The 25,858-nt window shown below is 39.2% G+C and overlaps 1 protein-coding gene across 2 annotated transcripts in view; it reads right to left on the bottom strand.

Annotated features, from left to right (window-relative positions):
- The window catches only part of CDH6 (cadherin 6), a 105,638-nt gene that overhangs the window by 41,630 nt on the left and 38,150 nt on the right, over positions 1 to 25,858 (bottom strand). For both annotated transcript variants that reach the window (XM_030480791.2, XM_030480799.1), the window contains one exon: positions 11,690 to 12,044. In XM_030480791.2, coding sequence (XP_030336651.1) covers positions 11,690 to 11,920 — 231 coding nt within the window. In that variant the 5' untranslated portion in view covers positions 11,921 to 12,044. The remainder of the gene's footprint in view (positions 1 to 11,689; positions 12,045 to 25,858) is intronic.

The following is a 25,858-nucleotide window of genomic DNA, read 5'->3' as shown; positions in this document are numbered from 1 at the left end:
TTTGAAGGTCTTCAGCTGACTATAAAGGAACTTCTGTCCTCTACTGCATTACTCAGCCATAAAGGGAACTGACACATCAGTAGATGACAGCAGGCATTCTACTGAGATTAGGAGAAAACAGTTTGTTTCAGAAAAGAGTACATTCAACAAACATGCACTTCTATAATTAATAATTTATTTTAGTATATATCCCTTAATCTCTAAATTGCATGATGTGTATGGTTAGTGTAATCAGTCTGTATTATGTGCCCAGCTTTGATTACCTTTGATTTCTCAGGGAATTTACCCAGGGACAATTGCTTACTCTTTCATCACTGAAAAAGTGTTTTCTTTTCAGGAACTTTCAAAAATGCCTCAAAATTATATGGTAGGGAAATACAGCACCTGAATTAAGGCATATGAACACATAAATTTTTAATTTGGTGAAAACCTCTATTTCTTGTGAGGGTAGAGAAGAATATATCTTAAAGATGAACTAGGAAAAACCGAAACAAAACAACAACAACAAAAAAAAACCCTCCTTGGCCTAATATCCAGAAACGTTTTTAGTGGGATATAGTTGAATAAAACATCAGGCTTCTTCAGCAAGTGACAGCTTCTGACTACTCCCTGATGGATGCGCTTGAAAGCAAATGCTCATCCTTTGCTTACTGACAAAGGTGACCCTTTGATATTCTGAGCACTTGATGCTGACAATCAAACCCTGAATTATGTGTATGAATTTTATATGCTATATAAGAGTGTGTGTGGCAGCAGGAAAGTAGCAGGATGGAGAAGGGAGGATACAAACACTAAAACAAACGAGCACCCACATTCAGTTTTAACAGACTTAGTAAGACTTAACAAGAAGGAAATTAATCTATATCCACAGGTTTAGTTGAGTCTTTAATCTGTTTGGAAGCCTGGATCATATAGTTCTACAGTCCAGAAGCTGGGGAAAGGAAAATATCTCGATGTTGTCATGTCCACAACTTTGTTTCTAAACAAAATTTGTGTTGTGTAAACATATAATTAAGGATTTGTGTGAGGCAGCAGAGACAATCTAAAAGACTGCACATTTAAATCTCAACAGGACCCTCCTGAGGAAGGCTGCATACCTAAGAATATATTTATGGGAAACCTTAGCCAAGGCTGAAGCCTTCTTTCAAATGAGTATTCCTCAAAGTGCATGAGTCAGGATGTGAAGGGATAGCTGACATGACTTGAATGCTGCAACAGAAGGATGTAGGTCCTTTTGAAAGGCCAGTCCAGAAACACAAGGAGGTGGATTAGCAAAAGACCAGCTCAGGCAGATGGAACTTTGCTTTGAAAGAGGTGACAAATCAGTCAAGAGCTTGTGGATGAGGACAGACCAACATAAGACATCACAGTAGCTATTTGTTACAGACTGCCTTCTCAAAGAGATGAAGTAGATGAAGCCTTCTTGAGACAGATGGAGGAAACACTATGATTACAGGTCATAGTACTTATGGGGGACCTTAATCATTCTGATTTTTGCTGGAAGGGCAATATGTCTGTGTGCAAGCAACCCAGGTTTCTGCAGAATGTCATGAAAATTTCTTGACCCAGGTGATTGATGAGTTGACCAGAGGATGCATTATGTTGGACCCATTACTCATGAATAAAGAAGAACTGCTCAGGGACGTGAAAGTGCAATTTGCCTACAGGCTTCAAAGATCCTTGAGCCTAGCAGAAAATTCTGGTGAAGCATTATCCACAGCAGACAAAACCCAATTAATTAGGAGCCTTTTAAGTAAACTGGACAAAGTCAGTTCTGTAGGACAACACTGGATGCATCTAAGGATGGTGATGAAATGTTTTACTTCTATAATGCCTGAAAAGTGATACACATTGGAGAAGGTTCATTCTGAAGGTTTATTCTGAAAATAAGGAAAGCCACACCTATTCTAAAGAAGGGCAAGAAGGATCTGGGAACTAGACACTGGCCAGCTATATGTCAGTTCCAGGGAAGGTTATAAAGCAAATCCGCTTGGAAGTTCAATCCATGTACATGAAGAAAAAAAACTAACATATAACAACCAACAGGGATTTAGTAGTGGAAATTCATGCTTAATGAGTCTGATCACCTGGTGGCACTCATGGAAAAGTAGAGAGCAGTGGGTATTATGTTACTTTAGCAAGGCCTTTAACGCAGTCTCCCATAGTAACCTGACAGACAAATCAGTGAGATATTGACTGGAAAAATGTCCAGTAAGGTGGGTGGAAAACTGGCTGAACAGCCAACCTCAGAGGGTTGTGATCTGTGGTATGAAGTCTGACTGGTGGCTGATTACTAATGATGTTCCTCAGGGTTGGTAGTGGGGGTCAGTGCTGCTTAATGTCTTTATTAATGACTCAGCTGATGGAATGCATCCTCAGAAGTTTGGCAAATCATAAAATTAGAGGTTGCTTGGGTGAAGCACTCTCAATATTGAGAAGGTAGAACTGCTATCTGGAGGGACCTCAACAGCCTGGAGAAATGGACTAATGGAAACCTCATGAAGTTCAGCACTGGAAAATGTAAAGTCATGCATCTATGCTGGAATAATACCTAGCAGCAGTACTGGCTGAATAGAAAACAGTTTTGCAGTGAAGTATCTGAGCACGCCAGTAGACAAGAAATTGAACCTGAATCAGCAGTGCGTCCTTGCTTGGAAGAAAGACAACTTTTTCGTTTTAGCAAAACTGTAGCCTGTTGATTGAGGGAATTGATCATCCTCCATTCAGAGAAGAATACAGCTGGAGTACTGCATCTAGTTTCGCCCTCCTCTGTACCAGAAAACCATTAATATACTGCAGTGAGTTTACAGAAAGGTCGCTGAGAGGGTTGGGGGAGGCTGGAACATCTGACGTAAAAGGAGAGGAGAGAGAAAGGGTTTTGTTTAGAGTTAAGAAAAGAAGGCTTACTGTTCTTTACATTTACCTAATGGGAGGGTATATAGAGAAGGCAGAGCTAGAGAAGGTAATGATTAGATGACAGGCAATAGGCACAAGTTGCAATGAGGGACATTCTGATTAAATATTAGGAGGAAAAAGAAAAAGAAAGGACGGATGGTTAAACACTGAGAGAAGTGACCAGAGAAGTTGTGAAATCCACATCCTTGGACATACACAAAACTTGACCAGACACTGCCTTGAGCAAACTGCTCTAATTGGACCTGCTTTATGTGGGGGTTAGACCAGGTAGACTCTCGAGGTTTCTTCCAGCCTTAATTATTCTGTGATTCTATCTGGCAGCAACGATATTCAGTCTTAGGTTTCAGGTAATAGTTCAAGATCCAACACTGCCTGTCTAGAAATGTGGGTTCATTTTGACTGGAGAGCCTGGAATTCTTGTGGTGAGAATACTTGTGTCTATGCTCTCCCAACTATATAATATCTTGTATTCACGAAAGAAAAGAATCCTCCCTGCAGCAGACAAAATTGATGTGATCCCATCAGTCTAACCAATCTAAAAGGAATTTTTCCTAAAATATTTTCTCTAGGTAAAATAATAGATATTTGAATGAGATGGGTTTATTACATGAGCACTCTATATCCTGCCAGGCTTTGTTACTTGGAAAGCAGCATGAGGCTCAAGCTCACACCAGTTTAAGACTACCTTGAATATACATGCAAGAGTTTTCATCTAAAGGGCATTAACTCTTTGCCCACAATCCCCTTGGCAGTTGTTATTCCCTATGTGTACAGGACATTTTGCGAAGAATTTTAGCAACTGTAAGCAGCATTAATTCTGCTTTAAGCAACTGACCTGAAATGTGTAAAACCACAGAAAGAGCATGGAGTGGAAAGAGACTGTGAATGCTCTGACATCTCTGAGTGCGTACCCTTTAAATCAGGGCCTGATCAGCTTGATTGCAAGAGCTGCTGTGTAGGAGGAAGCACGTCATAGAGTCAGAGGTGCACTTGTGCTGTTTGGTTCTGTCTTTTAGAGATAACTTCACCTTCCATTAATAATAACATGGTGCTAAACACAGAAATTATACAATAATGGCTTAACTTGATATTGCTTTCCAACATGAAGATATAGTATGGGCAAAGCTGACAAACATGTTAAAGATGATCATTATATAAGCCTGTATGGGACAGTAAAATCATCTTTGTTCCAATAGACATCTAATGGTGAAATATTGCTCTATGTTTCTCAAAGCGACAAAGTAAGAAATAGTGCCAGATAGATAGACAATATTCCTATACAGAGAGGCCATTCCAGCTGAGCTCTTTTGGAGTCCCGCTCTGTACGAAATGACATATGCAAGAAGGGGATAGAAGGACTGCAGTGTTCATTGAATGATATGTCTCCAAAATAACTCTGAAAACAGTGGGAATGATAGTTCTAGCATAAACATTTGCTGATTTGTTTTTCCCCTTCTCCTTTAATGTATGTTTTCCACTCCTAGCTCACTCAGTGTTTTTGTTTCTTAACAGCCTTTGTTGTTTGTTGTTCTGGGTTTCTTGTTTTTGGAGGGTTTTTGGTAGGGTTTTTTTTAAATTTTTTTTTTTTATGTTTTTTTTCTTTAATGTGAAATTAGAAGAAAAGAGAGAAAAGATGGGTATTTTTCCTTTCTCCTTTCCTTCCAGAGGGTGATTCTTCCCTTTCCTTCATCTGCCACCTCAGACTTTCATGATAACTATAAGCTTCACTGAATCCTGAAGTACTTGAAAGTGCATGCTGAGGTTTGTTTCACCCCATTAATGGTGAAAGCAAGCCACAGTCTGCATTAGCGCATATGGATCAACAGTAGGTATTCACATCACAACACATTTTCAGTTTGTGTTTTGAAATGTTACACTCACTGGCCACAGCTCTCAATCTGCTGCTGCCCCACTATGAACCTATGTTCACCAGTGAGGGAAACAGCAGAGAAAGAGAGACACAGACAATGGGAGTTCCATTTAATAAAGAGGTTTTTCTAAGCTTTATGGTTTAATATTTTTGGTGAGCCAACTGTAAACAATAAATGGTAGAGTAACAATGAGTCTTTTTCTTGAGCATGAAAGAGGGACTTTTTTTTCTAGTTGTCATTCACCTGCAAGTTCTATATTCATGATGTTGCACCTTTATGGTGAGGACTTCACTGTGCTATAGAAACAAGAAAATGGTAATCACAGCTCCAAAGACCAGTGATCTAAATATCCCAAAGCAAAGCATGAACTTTACCTGCAGTACCTCCTTGGGAAGAAAAATTACTGTGTTCAGTTGTTTTTCTATAGCTAGAAGCAAGCAATTCAGGAAGACATGCAGATTGCTAACAAGAAGATTGTTAACAGGATGATCTATGAGAAGATGTGGCCCAAAATGTAAGCACTGGTATGAGCAGATCATTAGCACAAGAAAAAAATTGCTTAGTTCTGGGCAGAAAAATGAAAAATAAGAATTAACAGAAATATTGTCTTCAGGGTCCCAGGATTTGCTTGCTTCTCTAGGTAGAATGCAAAGAAGGTGAGGAGGTTATGTACCATTACACTGTAAGAGCCATAATGTAGGAAATGTGGTATGTTTGAAACAGATGGTTGTAAGGCTCTTATATTGTGTGATATATTTGGATACAAAGATGATGCCAAGTAGATTCACAATTATGATGATCATAAACATTAACCATGCTGTATTTCCTGCCTTTTCATTTTCTGAATAACATTCTTGCCCATCCCACCCATTTCTCATTACCTCCTTTCTTAGCCCCCACATGACACTTTAAAATCTGCAAGCTGTTTCTGGACTGTCATCCTGGGCCTCTAACCTCTCAACTGTCCCTCATTTCAGAGTTATCTCTATTCCACAGAGACCAACTGACTGTACAGAGAACTTCTGTCAGTGCCAGTAAATCTTTCAAAGAGGAATATAAGACAAGTGTGTGTATGTGTGTGCAATTCAATATAGGAATGAAGGGCACTTGGGAAAGTCAAGTGGTGGAACATAAAATATGACTGATGGATGAGGAATAAAGGAAGTGCAGATGCGCCACAGCATTTGTTCTATCTTTTAAGAGAATGACAAGTGTTCAACCTATTGAAGCAGGAGGCGGGTGACCTAATCATTTAAATGGGGAAGAGAGGGAAGGGGTAAGAACTCTGATTTTTTAATTTATTTTTTTTTTAATCTCAGTTTGGAGATTTCTGACTTTTAGCTGTGCATAACGTCATTTAACCTCTCTGTTCATCAGTTTCCTCATGTGTTAAAAGGTTTGGTCTTAATGCTTCTTTCACCACAGTTAAACATATCATTGCAATTAACTAATATTGGTACACAAACAGGACCCTGCAACTTTCTTGTAAGGAGCAAGGGCAGGAGTGGCATGAAACAGCCCACAAAATCTCTATGCCTTGCTGAGACAGAAGGTCCTCTGCAGAGTGGCGCAGACAGCCATTAGTGCTCCCTGAGGACCACAGCACCGTCACACAGATGGTGTGCTGGAGGGAGCCTAAATCTGGAAAAGTGGAAATCTTTAGTCCTCCTCCTTCTGCATGGTAAAGGGTGTGGAAGCCCTCTGAGAGGCACAGCATAAAATCAGATTTCATGTGCATGTTTAGCTGTGGAAGAAGAAGATTGAGGACTTGCCAAGGACAGGGGTCCAGCCCAGTGCCTTGTGTATACTGTAGCCTGTGCTGCAACCCCCAGCACCCCTCAGGTTGACTGAAGCAACCTAGGTATGACTGATAGCTGTCTTCAGTTTTGCTGTGAGCCACTTCAAGCCCAGGAATTGTTCAAGATTGGGAGGTCATTCAGAGACTTAAAGCCTGGCTCTTGGGCTGCCATTTCTCCTGGAAGCATAGTGCAGAATCTAGCCCCAGAGAAAGGATATTCTGAGTGTCAAAGCAAATTGAAAACTGTTCTGAGTAGACTTCCTGAATAAACGGAAGTCACAGGTGGAACTTTTAATATTAGGCCTCATAAAGATAACAAACACTGTGTTTGGAATAGGAAACTAAAGGCATTAGGTGTATATCACAGTGCAGGTTACAAGGTAAAGAAAATAAATACTGAGCAAGCGTTTGCCAATAGAACTACATAAAGGATGTTAAAAGTGCAGATGGGGAGAATCATTTTAGTTTGACTCTTCTCATCTTGCTTTTTTGGGAGGATTTGATGAGAAGTAGAGTGCTATTATACTGAAGATCTGAGAGAAAGTGAAGGTTTCTCTTGCTAGTAATCATGTCATCCAATTAAGATGATACCTGCTGTTCAAATACCCCCTTGTGCGTACTCGCAGTCAGATATTTGTGTCTCAGTATGTGACTTAGTCCCATTGCTTGCAATGGTTTGGAGAGATTCTACCTTTCGTTTGATTTGCTTCTGGTGAAATACGCTGTATGGAACAGTTCTACTTGCCTTCAGAATAGTTATAGCCAGAAGTAAAATCTGGCAAAAGAAAGAAAACCAGTACTAAAACTATACTGTGACACCAGTTAGTTCAACCCCTCCTCCTCCAAAGCAGGATCAACAGTACCTTAAACCATTCCTGACAGAGAGGAATTTATCTTTCCTAGTGGTTCTTTCAACACTAAACAAAAGGATTCTGATTTTGCCTACAGTAATGTAGTATCCTTTCTGTTTTGCCAAGCCACACAGCAACACGACTTTGACTTTATCTTCCTTGAAAAATGGAGTTGTCAGCAAAGGATGACTATTTATGATAGGTTGTACAGGTAGTAACATCAGATAGCTTCCAGGCTAGCATACTGCTTGAACTATACGAACATCAGTAAGACTCTGCAAAAATGAAAAGTATGTCTGGAAGTTTCCTTTTAGTGCCAGACAGACTGAGTGTGACAAAACTGTTCCATGGTTGTGCCTGTTGTTATCAGGAAAGCAAGTTGCTCCTTTCCACTGCAGCCTGCCAGAAGCTGTTTCTGGGTTAATAAGTAAGATTTAAGACCTGCTCAGATTTTCCTTTAGTCTAAAAGAAAGCAGCATCCTATCCCTTTGCATAACAATGATTTGTAGGTTTGTGCTCACTCACAAGACCACTCCGTGATGGATGCCAGTACATGGATTTTAGGCAGCTAATGAGACAGCATGCAAAGACACCAAGTGCATACAAATAACAACTATACTTTTCAGTATAATCTTGGAGCAGGGCAGACATTTTTAATCTTTTGTCCAGGAATATCTGAAGACTAGGGAACATAGCATACATTTCTATATACAGCTGCACTACCACTTCATCATTTACCTGTGATTTAGAGACGCATTCACCCCAGCCCTTTAAAATTGTACTAAGCAGCCACAGGTACAATTAGAACTCTTTTAAAACCCAAATCAAATGTTGCAAATTTTGGCTAGGGTAGTAGTGCTGGGCACTTCTCTACTTCAATGCTCATGTAATACTTTTATTTTGGGACTGAGTCCCTACCAAGTGCCATAATTCTTGAACCAGAAGAAAAGATTTCTTCAGGTTAAAATGTCACTGTGCTCATCAATCACACTTCAATGAATGGCTGTAGTTCACAAGTTATTCAGCAGTGCAATGAATAATTCCAGTCTAGAACTTTTCTAGAAGTTCCTTATATTACTATGTCTGAGACTAACCAAGACGAGTTGTGAGTTTGTATCTTTCTAAAAGGCTTTATTTCATGAATATACAGGGATGAAATTCAGAAATACAAGAACTGGATAATAAAATGATGAATCTGGTGTCACAGCCAAAGCATACAATTACCTTGCATTGACAAGAGCTTCTTGCTGGCAGCCACATATTCCTGTCCAGTGTGATACAGCAGCATACTTTACTGATAGTAAAGTGTGTAGCATACAAAACTGGGGAGCACTTTTTAAGAGCTGACAGTACACATGGGTACCAAACAAAGGGCTACTTTGTTTTGTACGTGCTTAGACAATTATGTCCTAAAGGATGGAAAGCATTTGGGTTCATTTCTTATAGAGTATATGGGGTACTGAGCACAGTAGTACTTGGGACCATGACTCTGGTGATGTTTCGGCATTGTCTTCAGTACTGCCTTAAGCTCTATTTTTGGAGAGATTACTTTTTTTATTATCCCAAACCTGAATGCATTCTCCTTCACTTTTCTTCTCCTTCTCTCTAAAACTATTATGATACAAAAATGTGGCTTTCAGTATAAACAGTTACAGGACTTTACAACTGTAATTTGGGAAGTTTATAGAAATAATGCTATTAAAATCCTTCACAACAGACTTCTTACATCTCACATTTTGATGTTTGAATTAAAGATGTTTACAAATGAAAAGAAAAAAGTAAAACTAGCCTGAGTAAAAGATTTTTTTTCTTGTAGTGTATATGGAAATATTTTTTTTTTAAATGTAATTATGATGTTAATTCCCACAAGCTTTAACCAGTAAGCACAAAAGAAAACCCAGAAGATCCAGGCCTGACTGCTTATACAGTAAGATATAAACACAATTCCCCTTTACAAACCTATATTGCTATTGTTTTAAAAGATTTTCCTGTTCACATTTCTTTATAAGAGGATAAAAAGACTATAACTGAATATTCTTACTATTTTCAGTTCATATTTAAGGTTAACATTTAGTCCTCTGAGAAAAAATATGCTTCAGAAACATGTTTATTATCCTCATTTGCCCACACCAATCAAGTTTAATTGCTCAGTTAAATTGCCTGGTTACCTCAATTTGGAGACATTCAGCTGTTTCTATCATTTATACTCACACCAATACTCAACTTTCTCTAATAATAAATGGCTGCTCTTCCATGCCTTTTGGCTAATTGTTCAATTACAAGGGTGTGAGCACTTCTGGCATTTGCAAGACGTGTGAAAGGCCACTTATGAACACCCCAGGAAAACAGAATCAATGACATTTATACATTATGTGTTGTTTCTATGCTTTATAATAGGAAGTGTATTGAAGTACCAATAGGTAGAAGAACAACCTTTAAAAATAACATCCACATTATTTTTCCTCTCAATGCCTCCAATTCAAATTTTCTTGTTTTTCTGTTTCAACTACACTATTTTTAACCGTCTCTCAGCAAACTCATCCTGCAGGAATATTTGATCCCCCATCACTCCCTCTGAAGGCAATAGCTTCTACTCTAACGCTTCAGCAGAGACAATGAGGGACTTGGGTCTGAGCAGGTTTAATGTCAAAATTCACAGTGAAATTGACAGGCTGTAGGACCTACCCCAGTACAACATTCTTTATCTTTGAAGAAAGAGATCACCTTTACCCTAAATGCCCCCATCCCCCACCTCCTCCGTAGACTGTGAAAGAGGTGAGCATGTAGAGGACTGCTGTCTTGCAATTTGTTTTCTTCCAACCCCCCCAACTCCATATTTCTTACCTGTTGGTTTTGGGTTTTTTCCTTCACTCTCTCATCTTCTGTTTTTATATGTGCTCTCTTTAGGTAACATTTTTTTCCCCAACTCCTATCCTCTACCCCTATTTGATATCACTTTTCCCTCCTCTATCTTGATTTCTCTTTGTAAAGGTTCTTCTCTTTCCACCTCTGTTTTTCTGGTTCTTCCTTCTTACTCTTCCTTCCCCATCCCCTCCCCCCCGCTTCCTTACCCTCTTGTCTTCCTTCTCTCTGAGGACTTTCTGCCTTTGGCTTTTTCCTGTAGATTGGGTTCAATTGTATCTTTCATGAATGCTGATTATTCTGGTCAGAACTCTACAAGTATTGCACCAAATGAACAGCTCTTCATCTGAATTGCGCCTTGCAGCCATTTAGCAGGAAAGGAGTGTCACACCCAACTTTGGCTGACAGCTGATTGGCAAGCAAGAAAAGCAGGCCACCATCTCTCATGGGATTGCTCAGAAGCTTGCAGAGGGAGATAAAATGTCAAACCACTGTGATCTACAGCCTTTGCTAAAAGGCTTGAGAGATCAAACTAGATCAGACGCAATCCCATTTTAGTTTGGAAAACTAAGCTTTACTGTTTCTGCTTTGAATGTCACAATCAATAGCATAATGTCTACATTCTGCAAGAGGGACTCCTATAGACTGTGGCACCTTGGGCAGTACAGACTCAGTATACTTACCACAGGTGCATTAGCTCTACAGTTCACATAAAAGTTGTTACGTACATTGGGGGTCTGCTGCTCAGGGAGGTGGATAGTCTCATAGTTAAGCTGTGCTTTTTTTTTTTTTTTTACTTATTATTTTTGCAGACCCTTTTCTAACTGTCAACATGCTTTGAGCTTAGAAATCTTCAGCTGCCTTTTGCTTCTTAGTGTGTAAGCACAGTGTGCTTCAACCCTTTGTAATAGCATGGCTTGTGATATTAAGGTCATGTTAGAGAGTCCACAAAACCTCATCAGAAAACGGCTGCAAGCATTGTTGTGCGCTTAATAAAAATCGGAAATGGTGGGAAATAAAAAGAGAAATGGTTGCCTTTTGCTGGGTAGAATCCTCACCAAATTATGTGTATTGGGAATCCTAAATATTTTGGATCAAAAACTTTTCTGTTTTATATAGTTTGACTTTAGCAAAATTAATGAGAATGAGGGAAGATGCTTGTTACAATCTAAAGCTAAAAACCTAGCCTAGACAACTCTCTAATTAAGTTGCATTATTTCCAGCTAAAAATAAAAATGAAAATCTTTAACATAATTGGGCATGATTTGCCATGGGATTTGCTGGTTAAATGAGGAACTTCCTGTTGCTGATTACAATTTGAAGCTGAAGTGTACTAACCAACAACACTGTTTCTAAAAACAAAATACAGAATGTATATGTAAGAATCTTACCTTGCCAACATACTGGTAGTCAGTTCCTGTGTATTCCTCCAATAAAAAGAATTGATTCCACATCCAGCTTCTTTTGGAACGATGGAGGTCTTGCCTGGTGTTTCCAGACAACACCAAAACTTTTCCCTTTTCTGGAAAGCCACTAGTCCTTTTGGATAACGGAGTTAAGAGAGTGTGATGGGGCTGACCAGCCCAAAACAGCAGCCAGAAGCAATGGTAAGTTCTCATCATGGCAACACAAGAAGGTCTAAAAAATGAGTTTTGTCTTGTCCTCAGATTAACCTACTTTACTGCACTGAATCCAATCTCATGCTGTCTTCCTTCTTTAAACAGTCTTTGCAGTCTCAAAGGATCTCTGAAAAGAAAAATAACTTTTTTGAGCATTTTCAAAGGTACCTAACATTCAGCACTACAGCAAATCAGTTAAAAAAGAGTAGACTAGTAACAATGATTGTTGAAAAGCTGGGCTGTTTCTGGTTCAAAACGTTGCAAGCATTCCTTCAAATAACCTGAATGAATATATACTGAGTAGGCAGAAGGAGTCACAATGTTTGTGGTTTTGTTTTTTTGTTGGGTTGTGGGTTTTTTCCCTTTAACTCCATTTAATTCTATTCATCAACTAAGGCAAACCAGGCATTTATCTTTTTACTGCCTGAACTTTGGGATGCAACTGATTAGTTTCTGACTGGTGATATCAATGAGGTTACCTCATTACATTGAAGAAGGGCTAGCAAGAGTGCTCACTGTCTTCCCAGGAGGCCATTCTGTTGCTTTAGCTATGGGCTTCAGAGCCTGAGCTGAATTTTTCCCTCACATTCAAGGAGCTGTCCCTTTGAATTCATTTAGGAAGGGTGAGGCAAACAGCGTTAGTGAATAAATGTGCATATTTGTTAATATCTTCCCACGTACTAGCCTGTTTTATACTGCATAGGAGTTAAGTGGACATTTTGGTTTTCTGAGGTTACCTACTGAATTTTGTTCTGAGTTTTGGATCTTTAAATGCATAATTATATATGTAAATACTTTCCTTAATGACTTCTAAAAAAAAATTCTGCTAGTTCATCTCTACCTGTGGGCTCCTACGAGCTATTGCTTTCTACCATTATTAATACTACATATCTGTGCACCTACAAAATAATTATGAAAATTATCCCTATCTCTGAAGATTACATGATTTTCTTCACAAAAAAAAAAAAAAAAAAAGAAAAAAAAGCTATACATATAGTACCAGAGAGCAGTGCAGACAGTTCTGGTTTTTTAAAAGTTGAAAGCTTCTTTTCAGGAAGAAGAAATGATATTGTATGTCTCAGGTAACCAGTCCTGCAAAATGCCTAATGAACAAGCTTTGGAACATTTTATAATGTGAATAAATCAGAATTACTTGACAGAAACATTCCACCACATACATTTTTCATAAATACTTTGTTAAATTTTTAGTCTGAACAGATCAGTACTCTTAGAGAAGTATCGTTTAATTAATTTTCATTCGGTTTCACACAAATGCTCTTTGAAAAAGTTATTTTTTTCAATATTCTGATCAAAGCCCAATAAATCATTCTCAAATTCAATGCAGCAGCTCTCAATACTTGTAAATAAAGATTGTGGAATGACAGTCAAATTGAAAAAAGATTTTTTAATTTGTTTTATTTTGTAAGTGTTTTCATGCAACACCACTTGGATCATAATCTATATGAAAGGCCAATTTTTTCCTTAAGTGTGTTTGGTTTTTTAAAGATGTAAATCAGGCAGAATTTAACCTTTGAGCTACACTGACGAAGTTAAAGCATTTGCAATGCCTTGGGTTAGCCACTCTCTTAGTTATCATTGTTCTCAGTAATAAATTGTATAATATAAGCTCAAGTCTCTTACAGTTCCTCTTAGTAAATAATTTTCTTAGCTTTTAAGTGGATAGTAGGTAATGGAACAGGGCTGTTCAAACAATAATTTTACTGCTTCACAAGGTAAAATACTGTAAAAATGTAAGGAGTCAGTTTTCAGCATTAAGAGGAAGACTGGAACAGGTACAGTTAATTCTGAAGCAATGTAGTTTCCTCCAGAGAAGAGGGAAGGTTTCTAGTTAGCTCTCATTAATGCCAGTGAACTTTCTGCAGGTAAAAACAACTCTGTCCTGTAGGTCATGGGAGCCGTGTCCACATAAGGCTCTGAGTGTTTTGAAGTAGACACAGACACACAGGGTTATACGTACATGTAAACATGCACACTCAGAGATATAACAGCAAGAACAGACCCCCTGCCCACCACAAGAAGACCTCCTCAGAGGAGGAACAGAAAAAGCCAGCATGACTAAGCTTTACAATGTGTTCAACAATTGCCTTCAGGGCTATTCATGGAGCACTGGCAAGTAAATGTGCAGGTCGCTAGAGGGGGACAGAGCAGATTCAGGTACCAGGCAAGGGAGAGCTGAGGTGGCTTTAACTCTCTCTCTGTTCGTAGTCTCACTTACCCTCCTCCTGTATCCTTCTGACCTATGTAGGGTCTTGTCCTTTATGGCTTTGCCAACATCCACTCCTCTAACCCCAGCTCTGAGTGGAGCTGTTCTGGTGGGCATCTTCCCTGATGTTATTAAAGAGGAGATTATGTCTCATGACTGCTGTGTTCTTGCCAGGATGCTTTGTGGGGAGGTTGGGGCCTGCCCAGGTGAGTCAATTAGTGCCCTGGCAGCAGCAGTCCTGGCGAGCTGCCATGTAGCAGCACGTCCATCATGATCTGCGCTCGGAGTGCAGACGTGAAAAGACGGATGAGATGGTAGCTCTGGCTGTGTGCGTGTGGGTCGCCTTATTGGGGAGGTAGGGACTGAGGTAGGGAGCGCAGCATATGAGCAAACCTATTATTTTGCTATTAGCGAAGTCTGCATGGATTGCTGAGGCATGAGGGAGTGAAAATCATCACTTGACAGGCTCCCCCAGTGCTCATCTCATTACCCCTATGGACAATCCCCACAGCGAGGCTCCATACCTCTGCTCCTGCATGTAACATTTCCTGAGCAGTGCTGCCTGGAGCAGCATTACCTAGACAGGATTTGTGCCAGCCTTTTAAAGGATCAGTCCCTCAAATGCCAATTGCCAGGAAACGATTATTCCTGCAGGGGAAATTTTATGCATTTGAAGTCAGCTATATTTCATAGCTCTGATGTCATGGGAGAGGTTTTATAGTGGCTCATGCTGAAATATGGCTCACAAGAATGATATCATAGCTGTGAAATACAGCCTTTTACTCTTTTCTGCAGAGATGTGTCCAAAATGCTGAAATAAGGGCATGATCCCATAATGTCCTTCTTCTCTGGGTAGTCTTCATGAAGCAACAGAGCAACTAAGGCCCAGCAGCTTCCCTGTGAGTGGCAAGAGATGAAACACACCTTTACAGACCTTGGATTAAGTGTGCAATTGGGTAAGTACTAGCTGAAGCCCAGGATGTCTTTGCCCTATAGGTGCTGATAACTATTTTATGGGTCACAGTGATAAATTCAGTTGAGTGAATAAAAAGGGCAGGGGCACTATACTCTGAGATAAGCCTTTAGTGAAGAGTGAGCTCCTGTGGCTCTTAAAGGCCATTTTGTGGTCCAGTCCTGATGTCTTGTGCTCCAGAGGGGTCTCTGCAATGTAATAGTTTTTCTTGTGCAATCTCCTTTATTTTGAAAGCAAGTCATTCACCAGGGCTCTTTTATTTTCTTTAAAGGTAGATGTGCAAATATAACTAGTGCGACCTTAGGATGGGGGCTAATATTTCTTTGTTTTCTTCACAGTGCACAAAGACAAGCAATAAGACAAAAGGGGCTCTTTAAACATGGCATTTCTCTCAACCATCAGCTGGTTGGGGAACTCGCTGTGTTAATCAGCTGTCAAGAGTGAAAAACAATTTTACTGTAGAACAGCCTCAGACAACTGGCTTAGCTCTGTTAGCTTAAATATATATAGCAAATCTGGGCTTTTTACAGGAGAAGAAGGAATCTGCATAACCAAACTTAAAAAAAATCCCAGTCTAACTTTAGGTATGATGATTGTTAACATAAAAGCAATGTCACTTGCAGTCACAGAACTGTCTTTGGTGTGACAAGTTGCAGATTTAAAGTTTATGTTCATGCCTCTTTGAAGGATCAAAACCTTAGACAACTGCTTAATCACTATAAATATCAACTTACTTCAAAATTATTTCTCTTAGGTGATGATATTCCTAGTCAAACTTTCTATTCACCCTCTCCCCTACTATCTTCTTAATGTAGGTAATGTCTTAATGCCACCAGTGTGAGAATTCAGCACAAATTTGCACCCTTCCAGAGAAATACTTAAATTATTTCAACTATAAACCAAAGACAAAACACATCCATTGGAGTCATTCTTAAGAATCCAGGAGCTCTGCCCTGGAGATGCCTTTCTGGCACAGAGAACCAGGTGTAGGTTCTTGATATGAGGAAGCCCAAAGAGGTTCCATCTCTGCTGCCACTCAGCACTGTGGGTTGTGCTGTTCTTCCCAGCTAGTGATTAAATAAACCAGACTAGCAAAGAGCTTTACCATGAGAGGCATCAGCAAGGAGATGGAAACTTTTCTTCATTCCATTCTGCTCAGCCTGGAGAAGAGAAGGCTCAGGGGAGACCTTGTAACAGTCTTCCTGTACTTAAAAGGGGCCTCCAAGAAATCTGGAGAGGGACTTTTTACAAGGGCATGTAGTGACAAGGGGTCATCTTGAAACTGAAATAGGGTAGATTTAGATTAGATATTAGGAAAAAAATCTTTACTGTGAGGGTGGTGAGGCACTGGAGCAGGTTGTCCAGAGGAGCTGTGGATGCCCCATCCGTGGAAGTGTTCAAGGCCGGGTTGGATGGGGCTTTGAGCAAATTAGTCCAGTGGAAGGTGTCCTTGCCTATGAATGGGGGGTTGGAACTCGGTGATATTTAAGGTTCCTTCAAACCCAAACCATTCTGATTCTACGGTAATACTCCCCCCTCAATAGACTCTCAAAGGAATATGATTTATAAAGTGTCCTAGAATCTGCACTTGAGGATAATTTCTTTTTCAAAACCCATGCATTCAATTACATTTCTGTACATGTTTATATATCTTGGACAATATGGGCTCCTGGTTATAAGATTTTAAATAGCCTCTAAATATGCCAACAACCATCAGTGTAGCTAAAGTTTCTGACATACATAACCTTTATTCAAACAGAAGTGTCAGTAAAATAAATCTTTTTTTCCCTAGTCATCTAGATACAGTTTCATTGTGTGAGGGTTGGGTTCAAAGCTTCACGCATTGGTATTAAGGTCCATTAGTACACTGGTATGAAAGTTCATTGCATTTTCAAGAACTGATAATGTACTGTTATTCTCACACAAGGTCTGAATGAGGAGGTGAAAGTTAATGGATGATGTGGCATAGTAATTTAGGAAGCTGAGCATGGGAAATGTTTTAGGTTTTCCGGTGGTTTTGGTTTTTTGTGTTTTGGGGGTTTTTTGGAGGGGGGGTGTTTGGTTTTTTTATTATTTATTTATGTGACACAATAAACTGTATCCATCCTCATGGAGATTACTTAGGTTCTTGGGGAAAAATGCACAAAGGCAGGGAATAGACCCTGCTCTTTCATTCCAGCAGGTTCACTATGAATGTACCAGTATATGTGCCTTTACTGCCCCCAAATCAGGTCTGATTTATGGTTGGTGGAGGAAAGACACAGACTGGTCCCTGTCAACAGCTGTATTATGTGAAATGTGTAGCACCACCTTTGGAAGAAAAGGAGGCTTCTGACCTGGAAGTTTTAATTTATACCTATTTTTGTAGAAGATGGGGCGATGCACTAAGAATATTCTGATATCATATCTTCCAGATGCTTACCTAGCCATGCAAACTGACCATGCTTAAATCCCTAACAATTCTACAGAGCAAATTGACAGCCACAATAACTGGACTGCAGGCTTCAGCTTCACAGTTACCCTGTGCAGGAAAGTCAATGGGTAGTCCCCTGGTGAGACCATGCAGTGAGAGATACTCTCCACATTCACATGGTCCTACTGGAAGGACCTTCTCCTGGCTCAGACATCTGGTGCTGGTGTTTAAGTTATCAAGCCTGAGAGAGAGGAAGACATCAACGCTTCGTTGTCAAAGCCTGAGGAATGAAAGATGGGGAAAACATTAATGGGTAAGGAGGATAATGTTCAGATTACCCTCCTGTATTTGCTGTATAAGGTGTGACAGTCTGTGGTATGGAATGAGGCATGCTAGGTAACAATCTGGTGATCATTTGCTTGGATTTTACCTTGTTGCAAAGCCGTGCTAAAGAAGCAACGTCCAAGTCCCTGAGAGAACTTTAATGACTCAAAGGAGCCAAGGACCCAAGGCTGTCCTTGGAGTTGTCCTTGCAAATGTGATGTATGTGGTTCTGCTACCCCACAGGCAAGACTGCAAGGAAATGATTAAAGCTGTTAGGAAAATCTGCAGAAAAATTACTTTCTCACTGGGGAGGGAGAGGTAAGGTTAAAGTAGCACTAGTTGCACAAAGAAAAGAAAGTATTCCAGCTAACCTCAAAAGACAGAGGCTTCCAAATTTATCATATTCATTTATTTTCAGTGTCATATTCATATATTTTAATATATCATATTGATGCATTTTCATATATAGCAAAGAATTCCTTGCTAGATATCTTCAGTAATAGCTAAGATTCATGTGCTCAGAAGCTGTAACACTGCACACTTGTCCATAATTGACTTGGACTTAAAAAGCAGTTGTTGAGTTTGAGCTTACTTTGCAATTCTGCCTCTCTTATGACCAGCCAGATCTGAAAGTCTCCATCTAATAATTTTCTCAAGTCTGAATTAGCTTTTACAGCTCTGAAATAAAAATGATCTTTTCCCTTCATTGTCCATGAGGCATTCCTTTGTAAATATGTCATAAACAGAAAAAAAGGTCACTGTCAAGGTAGCTGATGGAATTTTAATCTTCTGATGCTCGCTTTTTTGATATCTTTGTTATATAAACCCATATACTCTAGTGATCATTCCTGTAAATACACCTCTGAAATAACAAAACAGAACAGAGTCAAGAGAGAATTCAAACTGAAAGATTTGTGGGTTTAAACTAGAGGTACTTTATGAAGACATCAAGTACACAATGTAATTGCAGCCAGCAGTGGTTGATTATAGTGTCTTTCAAAGTCATTCTTTTTTATTCAGTTGTCTCAGCAGGAAAAAAAATCCAGAACCATAAAAGTAACTAAATGCAGCAGAAATGTTAAGATAACTACTACCTCCATCCTGTATTGGGATCTATCAACATGGTGCTTTTGAACAATGCAACTGCTTTAACTCTAATGTACTTGAATGCACACAAACACCAGTCTTCACAAGAGCACACACGGAGAAAAGAGGGAAAGTGAGAAGTTTATCTTCTTCTTTAGGTCATGAATGGCACTGGCAAAAGATGACTGTTCAGTGGCTGGGGAGTGAATTGATGATGATGTTTGCTTGCTTTCAGATACTTTGGTTTTTACAAGACTTCTCACAAGGGCATGAAGGTATAGGACAAGGAGTAATGACTTAAAACTGCAAGATAGTAGATTTAGATCAGATATTAGGAAGAAGCTCTTTACTGTGAGGGTGGCCATCCTCTGGAACAGGTTGCCCAGAGAAGTTGTGGATGCCCCATCCCTGGAAGTGTTCAAGCACAGGCTGGACAGGGCTTAGAGCAATGTGGTCTAGTGGATAGCGTCCCTGCCTGTGGCTGAGGGGGTTGGAACTAGATGGTCTTTACAGTCCCTTCCAACCCAAAACATTCTATGATTTTTATTTTTTCTTTCAACCTGGCACTTGAAAAGAACCTTAGTATCATCTTGTTTCAGAGTTGCCCACTCTAAAGCTCTTGATTTAGCCATGCTGGGAGAATATCTGTGCACAAACTGTCTCAACAGACAAGACAGAAGAATGGCACAGAAAAGGACATATTTTTTCCATTGTATGGTAGCATTAAGTGACTTTTCTGTGGTTGTTCAAGAGTATCTGTGGTGGGGCTGGAACCTGGATTTAGATTTCTTGAGGCATACAGCAGCATTTTAATCACAAGGTGGTTATTCTTACTTTCTGACGGTATGCCAGTCCAAGACAAAATTTCTGTGCTTTAACCACCATGTGTACCTTTGCTGCATGTACTGCCTGGATGCTGGTGTATGCTGGAGGGTGTGTGGAGACTGTAGTTGGAGCACCTGGAAAAGGATCTGAAGTTCCCTGGATGCGCAGGCAAGAGCAATAACTGCTGCAAAAGCAGCAAACTTAAGCAGGTGCCACGGGCTAGTCACCTCTACAAGCAGCTATATGGAGGAAGAAGGATCGACCCAGTTCTAGCTGATCCTGTCCTCTTTGTGTGCTACCTCTGCATGGCATTAACAGGAAGCAGGGCGGGTCTTGCGAAAAGCTTCTAGCTGCTTCTGCCTTCTGCAGGTGATGTGGGGACAGGCCTCCACAGTAGGAAGAGTTTTCATTGTTCCCTTGCAGTGGGAAGCATTCTGCTAGTGCTGTTAGAATCTAAAATGGGGGACGGGTATGTGACTAGTAGGTAATACAGACTAAAACTGTAAATTATATTAAGTTGTTCCTCGATAGAGAGAAGACTATACCAGTGAAGTCATCAACTACATTTAGTAGAACAAATCGGTAGCACTCCTACTGCTATGCATATCCGGTTCATGAGTCTTTCTTTTATTCCTGATCAATACCTTAATGTTAGAGACTGGCAGATGTGCATGGAATCATAGCCAAAGGGTTTTCAGCAGCACCAAAAGTATCCTTGAAACCATGAAACCTTATTCCTTGTTGCAGTACTTGAGGTAAGTCTGCAGTGTTGTGACCACGTTGTGAAAGTTACTGTTGTTTTCAGACATATTATCGTGGTTTAAGCCCAGTTGGTAACTCCACCATGCAGCCACTTGCTCACACCCCCTCTTTCCCTCCCACCCTGGGCAGGATGGGGAGGAGAATCAAAAGCTACTATCGAACTGGCAGTTGCTTATATAAAGTTGAGTTTTTCCCTAATCCTTTTTATTTATTTATTTTAGAATAGGGAACTAGTCAGGTTCTTCAAAGCAGAAGTGTCATCAAAAAGAAATTCAGTCTAACTTATGCATTGAAATTTGATGTCTGAAAAGGAGTCTAGTCTCCCTACGTAGTTAATAGAAAGTGAAAGGCTCTTGGGTGACTTGAAGTGCCTAAGTTACAGCATTTTGTCTCTCCACTGAAAAAACTACATGGTTTGAATACCTCTTCTTCTGTTTTTCTTTTTTAGACTCTGGTACATGAAAGTCTCCTAGACAGGACCTTAGAAGTGATCAGTGACATTTTAGAGTTTTTATAGTAAAACAAAAATAGAGCTATTTTAAACAAGACTCTGTTCCAGGAAAGATATGAGATTCCACCACCCAAAAATATCTAGTAAGGAAACTATCCCAAATCTTTAGATACCTTAAAAAAAAAAAAAAATGATCTTCTCCCAGAAAATTGTTTCTCTCAGTGTAGGTGGGCTAACCTGTTTTTCTTTTTCCATACACACTCAGACTACCATTTATTAGGTGCCTAACTCCATGCCGTCAGAGGAAAATTAACCGCAAGCTTCCATAAGTGAGACAGAACCATAAACAACAAACCCTTTCTGTGCTGATCAGCAATTACTCAAAGCGAAGGTGTCAGCAATACTCTCCAAACACAAGAGAAAAATCTGGGCTTGCAGCTGCTTCAGTGGTATTGCAGTTCTCCCTCAAGTATTGCAGTGTGATATTGAAGGCAGAGGCTATACTGCCACATGCGTAGCCAGGAAAAAAGAAAGGAGGAGGCAAGGTTTCTTTTTCAAAAGGCACCAGCGTATCTTCCTATAAAAGACTATTTTTGATAGTAGTAATTAGGCAGTTCAATAACAGATACAAGAAAAAGAAAATTCTTTGACAGGAATGTTTTGGGCAGTGTATATTGTTGTTAAACAGGGTATTAATTGCTAAAACCCTTATTCCCTGCAAAAGAAACCCACAGACTGAGATAACAGAACTGTTATAGCAAGTGGTAAAACTGAAGGCAAAAAGGGAAGCAGAGTTCACCTGATTCTAATTTAGGCATGTTAAAGCCTATGCACTTTTCATATGTACAAAAGAGATTGTCCTTTTATTTCTTTTTTTTTTTTTACTTACAACTGTCTTTAACTTCAATAGCCACAATCCTACATGCTATTGCTGCTGTCTGTCTGTTTGTTTGTTTAGGGTATTTTAGTGACTCTAATCTCTTTTGCCTGCTTTTTGCAGGTCCCTCTTACAGGCACTCTCCTTGCCACCCCCATTCCCAGCATGCCCCATTTCATCTGTGGCAGAGCAAAGCAGTTGTTTGTGTTAAGCAGTTTTCCATTTACCAGCTGCTGTTTGCTTCTTTCTCTCTGCTAGAGGCTCAGTGCTCACTATATTTTTCTTTACTTCTTGACAGAAACATATGCTAATTACCTAGCTGAAGTTAGGCAAAAACAATCGCTAGGTGGGACATAAGGTACTGGACCTGGGGAGGATAGAAATAGCTAAACTTTGGCTCTGTATTTGATTGCCAAGGGCTTTCCTATTGCTCATAGACTTGCATGGTCATTTACCACTGTGAAATGGATGCAGAGTGCTACCAAATCAGGAATGCCTGCAATGTTCGGCTCATTGTGGGCAAGTGAACTCCATTTGTGCAAATACGCTCCAACAGGAGCAATCAACTGGAAAATAGAGAGCTACTCATTAAGACTAATTTCATTATGAATGTGCTAGTAAAAGAACTGTAGATTAGTAGGTCATGTCTCTTTTTTGATGAAAGAGTCTATTATTTCTTTGATCTTGATAGTAACTGGCTGTACTAAGTGGCTATAGCTTCTTCAAAAGCTTCTTAATGTTACCCCTGTTAACTACAAAGCTTAAGAAGCTGTAGCAAAAGACAGGAAGGCTAATGCAGATCTGTTGGCCTCCCTTCTGAGATATCTTAGCTTACTTGGCAACCTATTAAGGATCTAGGAGATCTTATCAAGCAGGGCTGGACTGGATGGCAGAAGGTGGAAATACCTTTGGCAAGTCCTCCTGGTATATCCTTGTGCTAGCATTAAAAGAAGCTGTAGCAGTGAGAGGAACCGGCCATTTCCGAGTGACGTTACTAGGAGTGGATAATGACTTGACTTAAAACAGAAATAAGGCATGCCTGAGGTTCATTCAGGGTGAATGAATACCACGCCATGATGGCAGGGGTGTTCTAGCAGTCTGACATTCTTGTCCAGGCAGGATGATATTCATTCATCCTACAACTGCAGGCCAGAAGCATCTACACTCTGCCTGTGACTGAGGCAATAAACTTTACCACTGCAGTGTGTATTTCCAGCCACGATGACTCATTACTTAACTGAGGTTTTGTGAACAGTGAGTGATGTTTCTGAAACTCTTGAAGTTTCTTGAATAGGAAACATACATACTTGCTTTTCAAATCACTAATCTGAGAGGTGGCTTTCTTCTTTGACAAGGGCCTTTTAATATGTTTTTGCTAGTAATTTTATGTTTCTCAGAATATGAAAATGTATAAAAGAATAATGTTACTTGTGACTGAATAGATTCTGAAGTATTTAATAATGCCACTTATGTCACTAGTTCTTTGAAAAAAATTTAATGAGTTGTTTAATTAGGAATATTGAGGAAATTTGAATCAAACTATTTTTTTTCCCCTCTCTTGGTTCACACAGCTCTGCATACATACATTGTGAACATCAAATATTATACAGGTGACTAACCCCTTTCTTGTATTAAAGCATGCTCCTCTGGGCGTTGGAACCAATAAGAAAGTTCCTTTCAATGGTATGCAATCAAATCCCTGTAAAGATGATTCTTCTTAGGAGTGAAAAAAAACCTGGGAAAGATTCCAATCTGACTTAAAACAATCAGTGTTCACAGTATTGTTAAATTTTTTGCTACTGTATGTGTAATCTTTTGGGGATTAAACACAGTCTATAGTTTTTGGAAGTGGGGTCTCTAATGGAATTACTGAAATATTCCCCTTGTGTAATGCAGACATGAATATGTTGCTTTATTTTTAAAATCTGTTCCAGACAGACTCTTTGCTATTGTTTTTCGTGGAAAGGAGGAGTAGTCATGCTACAAATCTTAGCTATATTGTTAATGCTAAATAACTATGTGATCATCATATGCAGCAAATTGAGGATTAAAAGCTTCCAGGACAGCCTTGCAATTATGTTTTAGACAACTGAAGGAGCTAATCCTAAAAATATAAAAAGTGTAATGCAAGTGGTTGTTCTTGGTCCAGGATTCAGCTGAATATTGCTCTGTGCAAGCCACTGAAGACAGCAAAATTGGCTGTCTTTGCTCAGTGCAGTTTTGGTTTTGATTCTGAATTAACTCCATAGAGTTGCCAGGATTGATAGCCAAGATCAAAAATGCCGGATAAGTACACTGGGAGGAACAGAATTAAAAGAAACTATTTCTGCATAATTTGTGCTTTCATGCCTGTAAACAGGTGTCTCTGTTTAAAAAAAACAAAGAGATACTAATCTGGACAAGAGATTTCTTATTTCAGAAAATCTTTTTTGTCTAAAAGGCATTCCCCTGAGCAGTTAATGCTCAAGTAATGTATTTCCAGTACAAAATGAAACTTGACCAACTGAGGTGTTAGTACAATCTCTGACACTACTCCTTATATCAGAGAGAGGTAAATCTGCTATTCTTTCATTAGTAGAAAGACTACTGTATATGTTTAAGTATTTACTTGAGCTAAAACTGAACTTCTCGGATGCTCTTACAGAAAGTGGTAAACAGAAACAACAAGCCTCAGTCTTGCTGAAACTGATGAGAATTTTGTGTGATAAGAGCCAGCATGTCACTCCTTTATTTTTTTTTTTTTTTTAATGTTTCTTAGTTCTACTATTGCTTCTTTAAATTGTCACTATTCGTTTTACTGGCAAAATTTCAGTTAGCCTAATTTTAATGGCTACAGATGAACACAGTGGAACTTAAATATCACATGAAGTGACCAAATGTTTACTGACTGTATCTAGAGAAATCCATGCTTTTGCAACAAAGGATGCGTTTAATTATATTTCAGACATTCCTAAAAATTACACTTATTTGCACTCATAATATGTTCCACCCCAGCATTTTAAATATTACATGCACTTCTAATGCATTGTGGCTGTTGTCAGCTTAGGCTGCTTCCTTCTGGAGGAATAAAAACCTCCCTCCTGTCAAGGTCACTTAGCATTGATCCTGAAGTCCCCCACTTTCTGCTTTCCTGTTTTCTTCTCACCTTTAATTATGGGCAAACTGATGTAAGCTGAAAATTGCAAGATTGCCCTGAAGGGTTTATTCACCTGTCTAAGGTACCCACATTGTTTCAATTACCAAGGATTTTGATCACTTAATAATCCTTATTGTATTTATTGTCAGAGTAATTTTGTGAGAATTGCAAAGCTACCATTCCTGAAGATAGAGTAAATGTAAAGACCAGACCTTCAAAGGCATTTAGAAACCCAACTCTTACTGCAATCAGGTCAATGGTATTTAAGCCTCTTATTCCGTGATATTTTAGCACTAATTCAAAACAAGAGAACAGTATGGACACTGAAAAATCTGAGGAATCATTATAAACTGAACATGGATAAACTCATACTTACATGTGTATCTTTCTCATTACTCTGTAAGTTTTCATGTATTCCAACTCAAGTCTTAACAACTTTGTTTCTAATGATGTTTTCTTTAATAAGCTTTAGGACATTTACAGTTTTATGATATTTGTCACCTGATGGATGAAGATAAATTTCAAAACAAAATCAGAATTACATCAGCAGCTTATTAGCTCAATCTATACATTATCTGTTGAATTGATTGTCTTGTAATAAAATGTTGTTTCTTCAGTTACATAATCAATCCACAATTTACCTTTTTTAAACTAGAAATTAGATTCTCTCTCCTATTTAAAGCCCTTGCAACTTAGCAACAATGCAGGTGTTAGGGACATACAGGTAACATGAGGGGAAGTCTGCTGTGGAGTTATCTGCCTCTGCTCCTTGCCTATAATCTCTAACCAATACCCCTTTCATCTGGTTTACTGCAGATTATTTTACACTGCAGGTTATAAGATGACTTGTTTTCCAGTATGGGCACTTAT

This window comes from Strigops habroptila, chromosome 1 (assembly GCF_004027225.2).
Source record: "Strigops habroptila isolate Jane chromosome 1, bStrHab1.2.pri, whole genome shotgun sequence".
In the NCBI taxonomy this organism is placed as follows: Eukaryota; Metazoa; Chordata; class Aves; order Psittaciformes; family Psittacidae; genus Strigops; species Strigops habroptila.
This window is presented reverse-complemented; position numbering and strand designations above follow the sequence as displayed.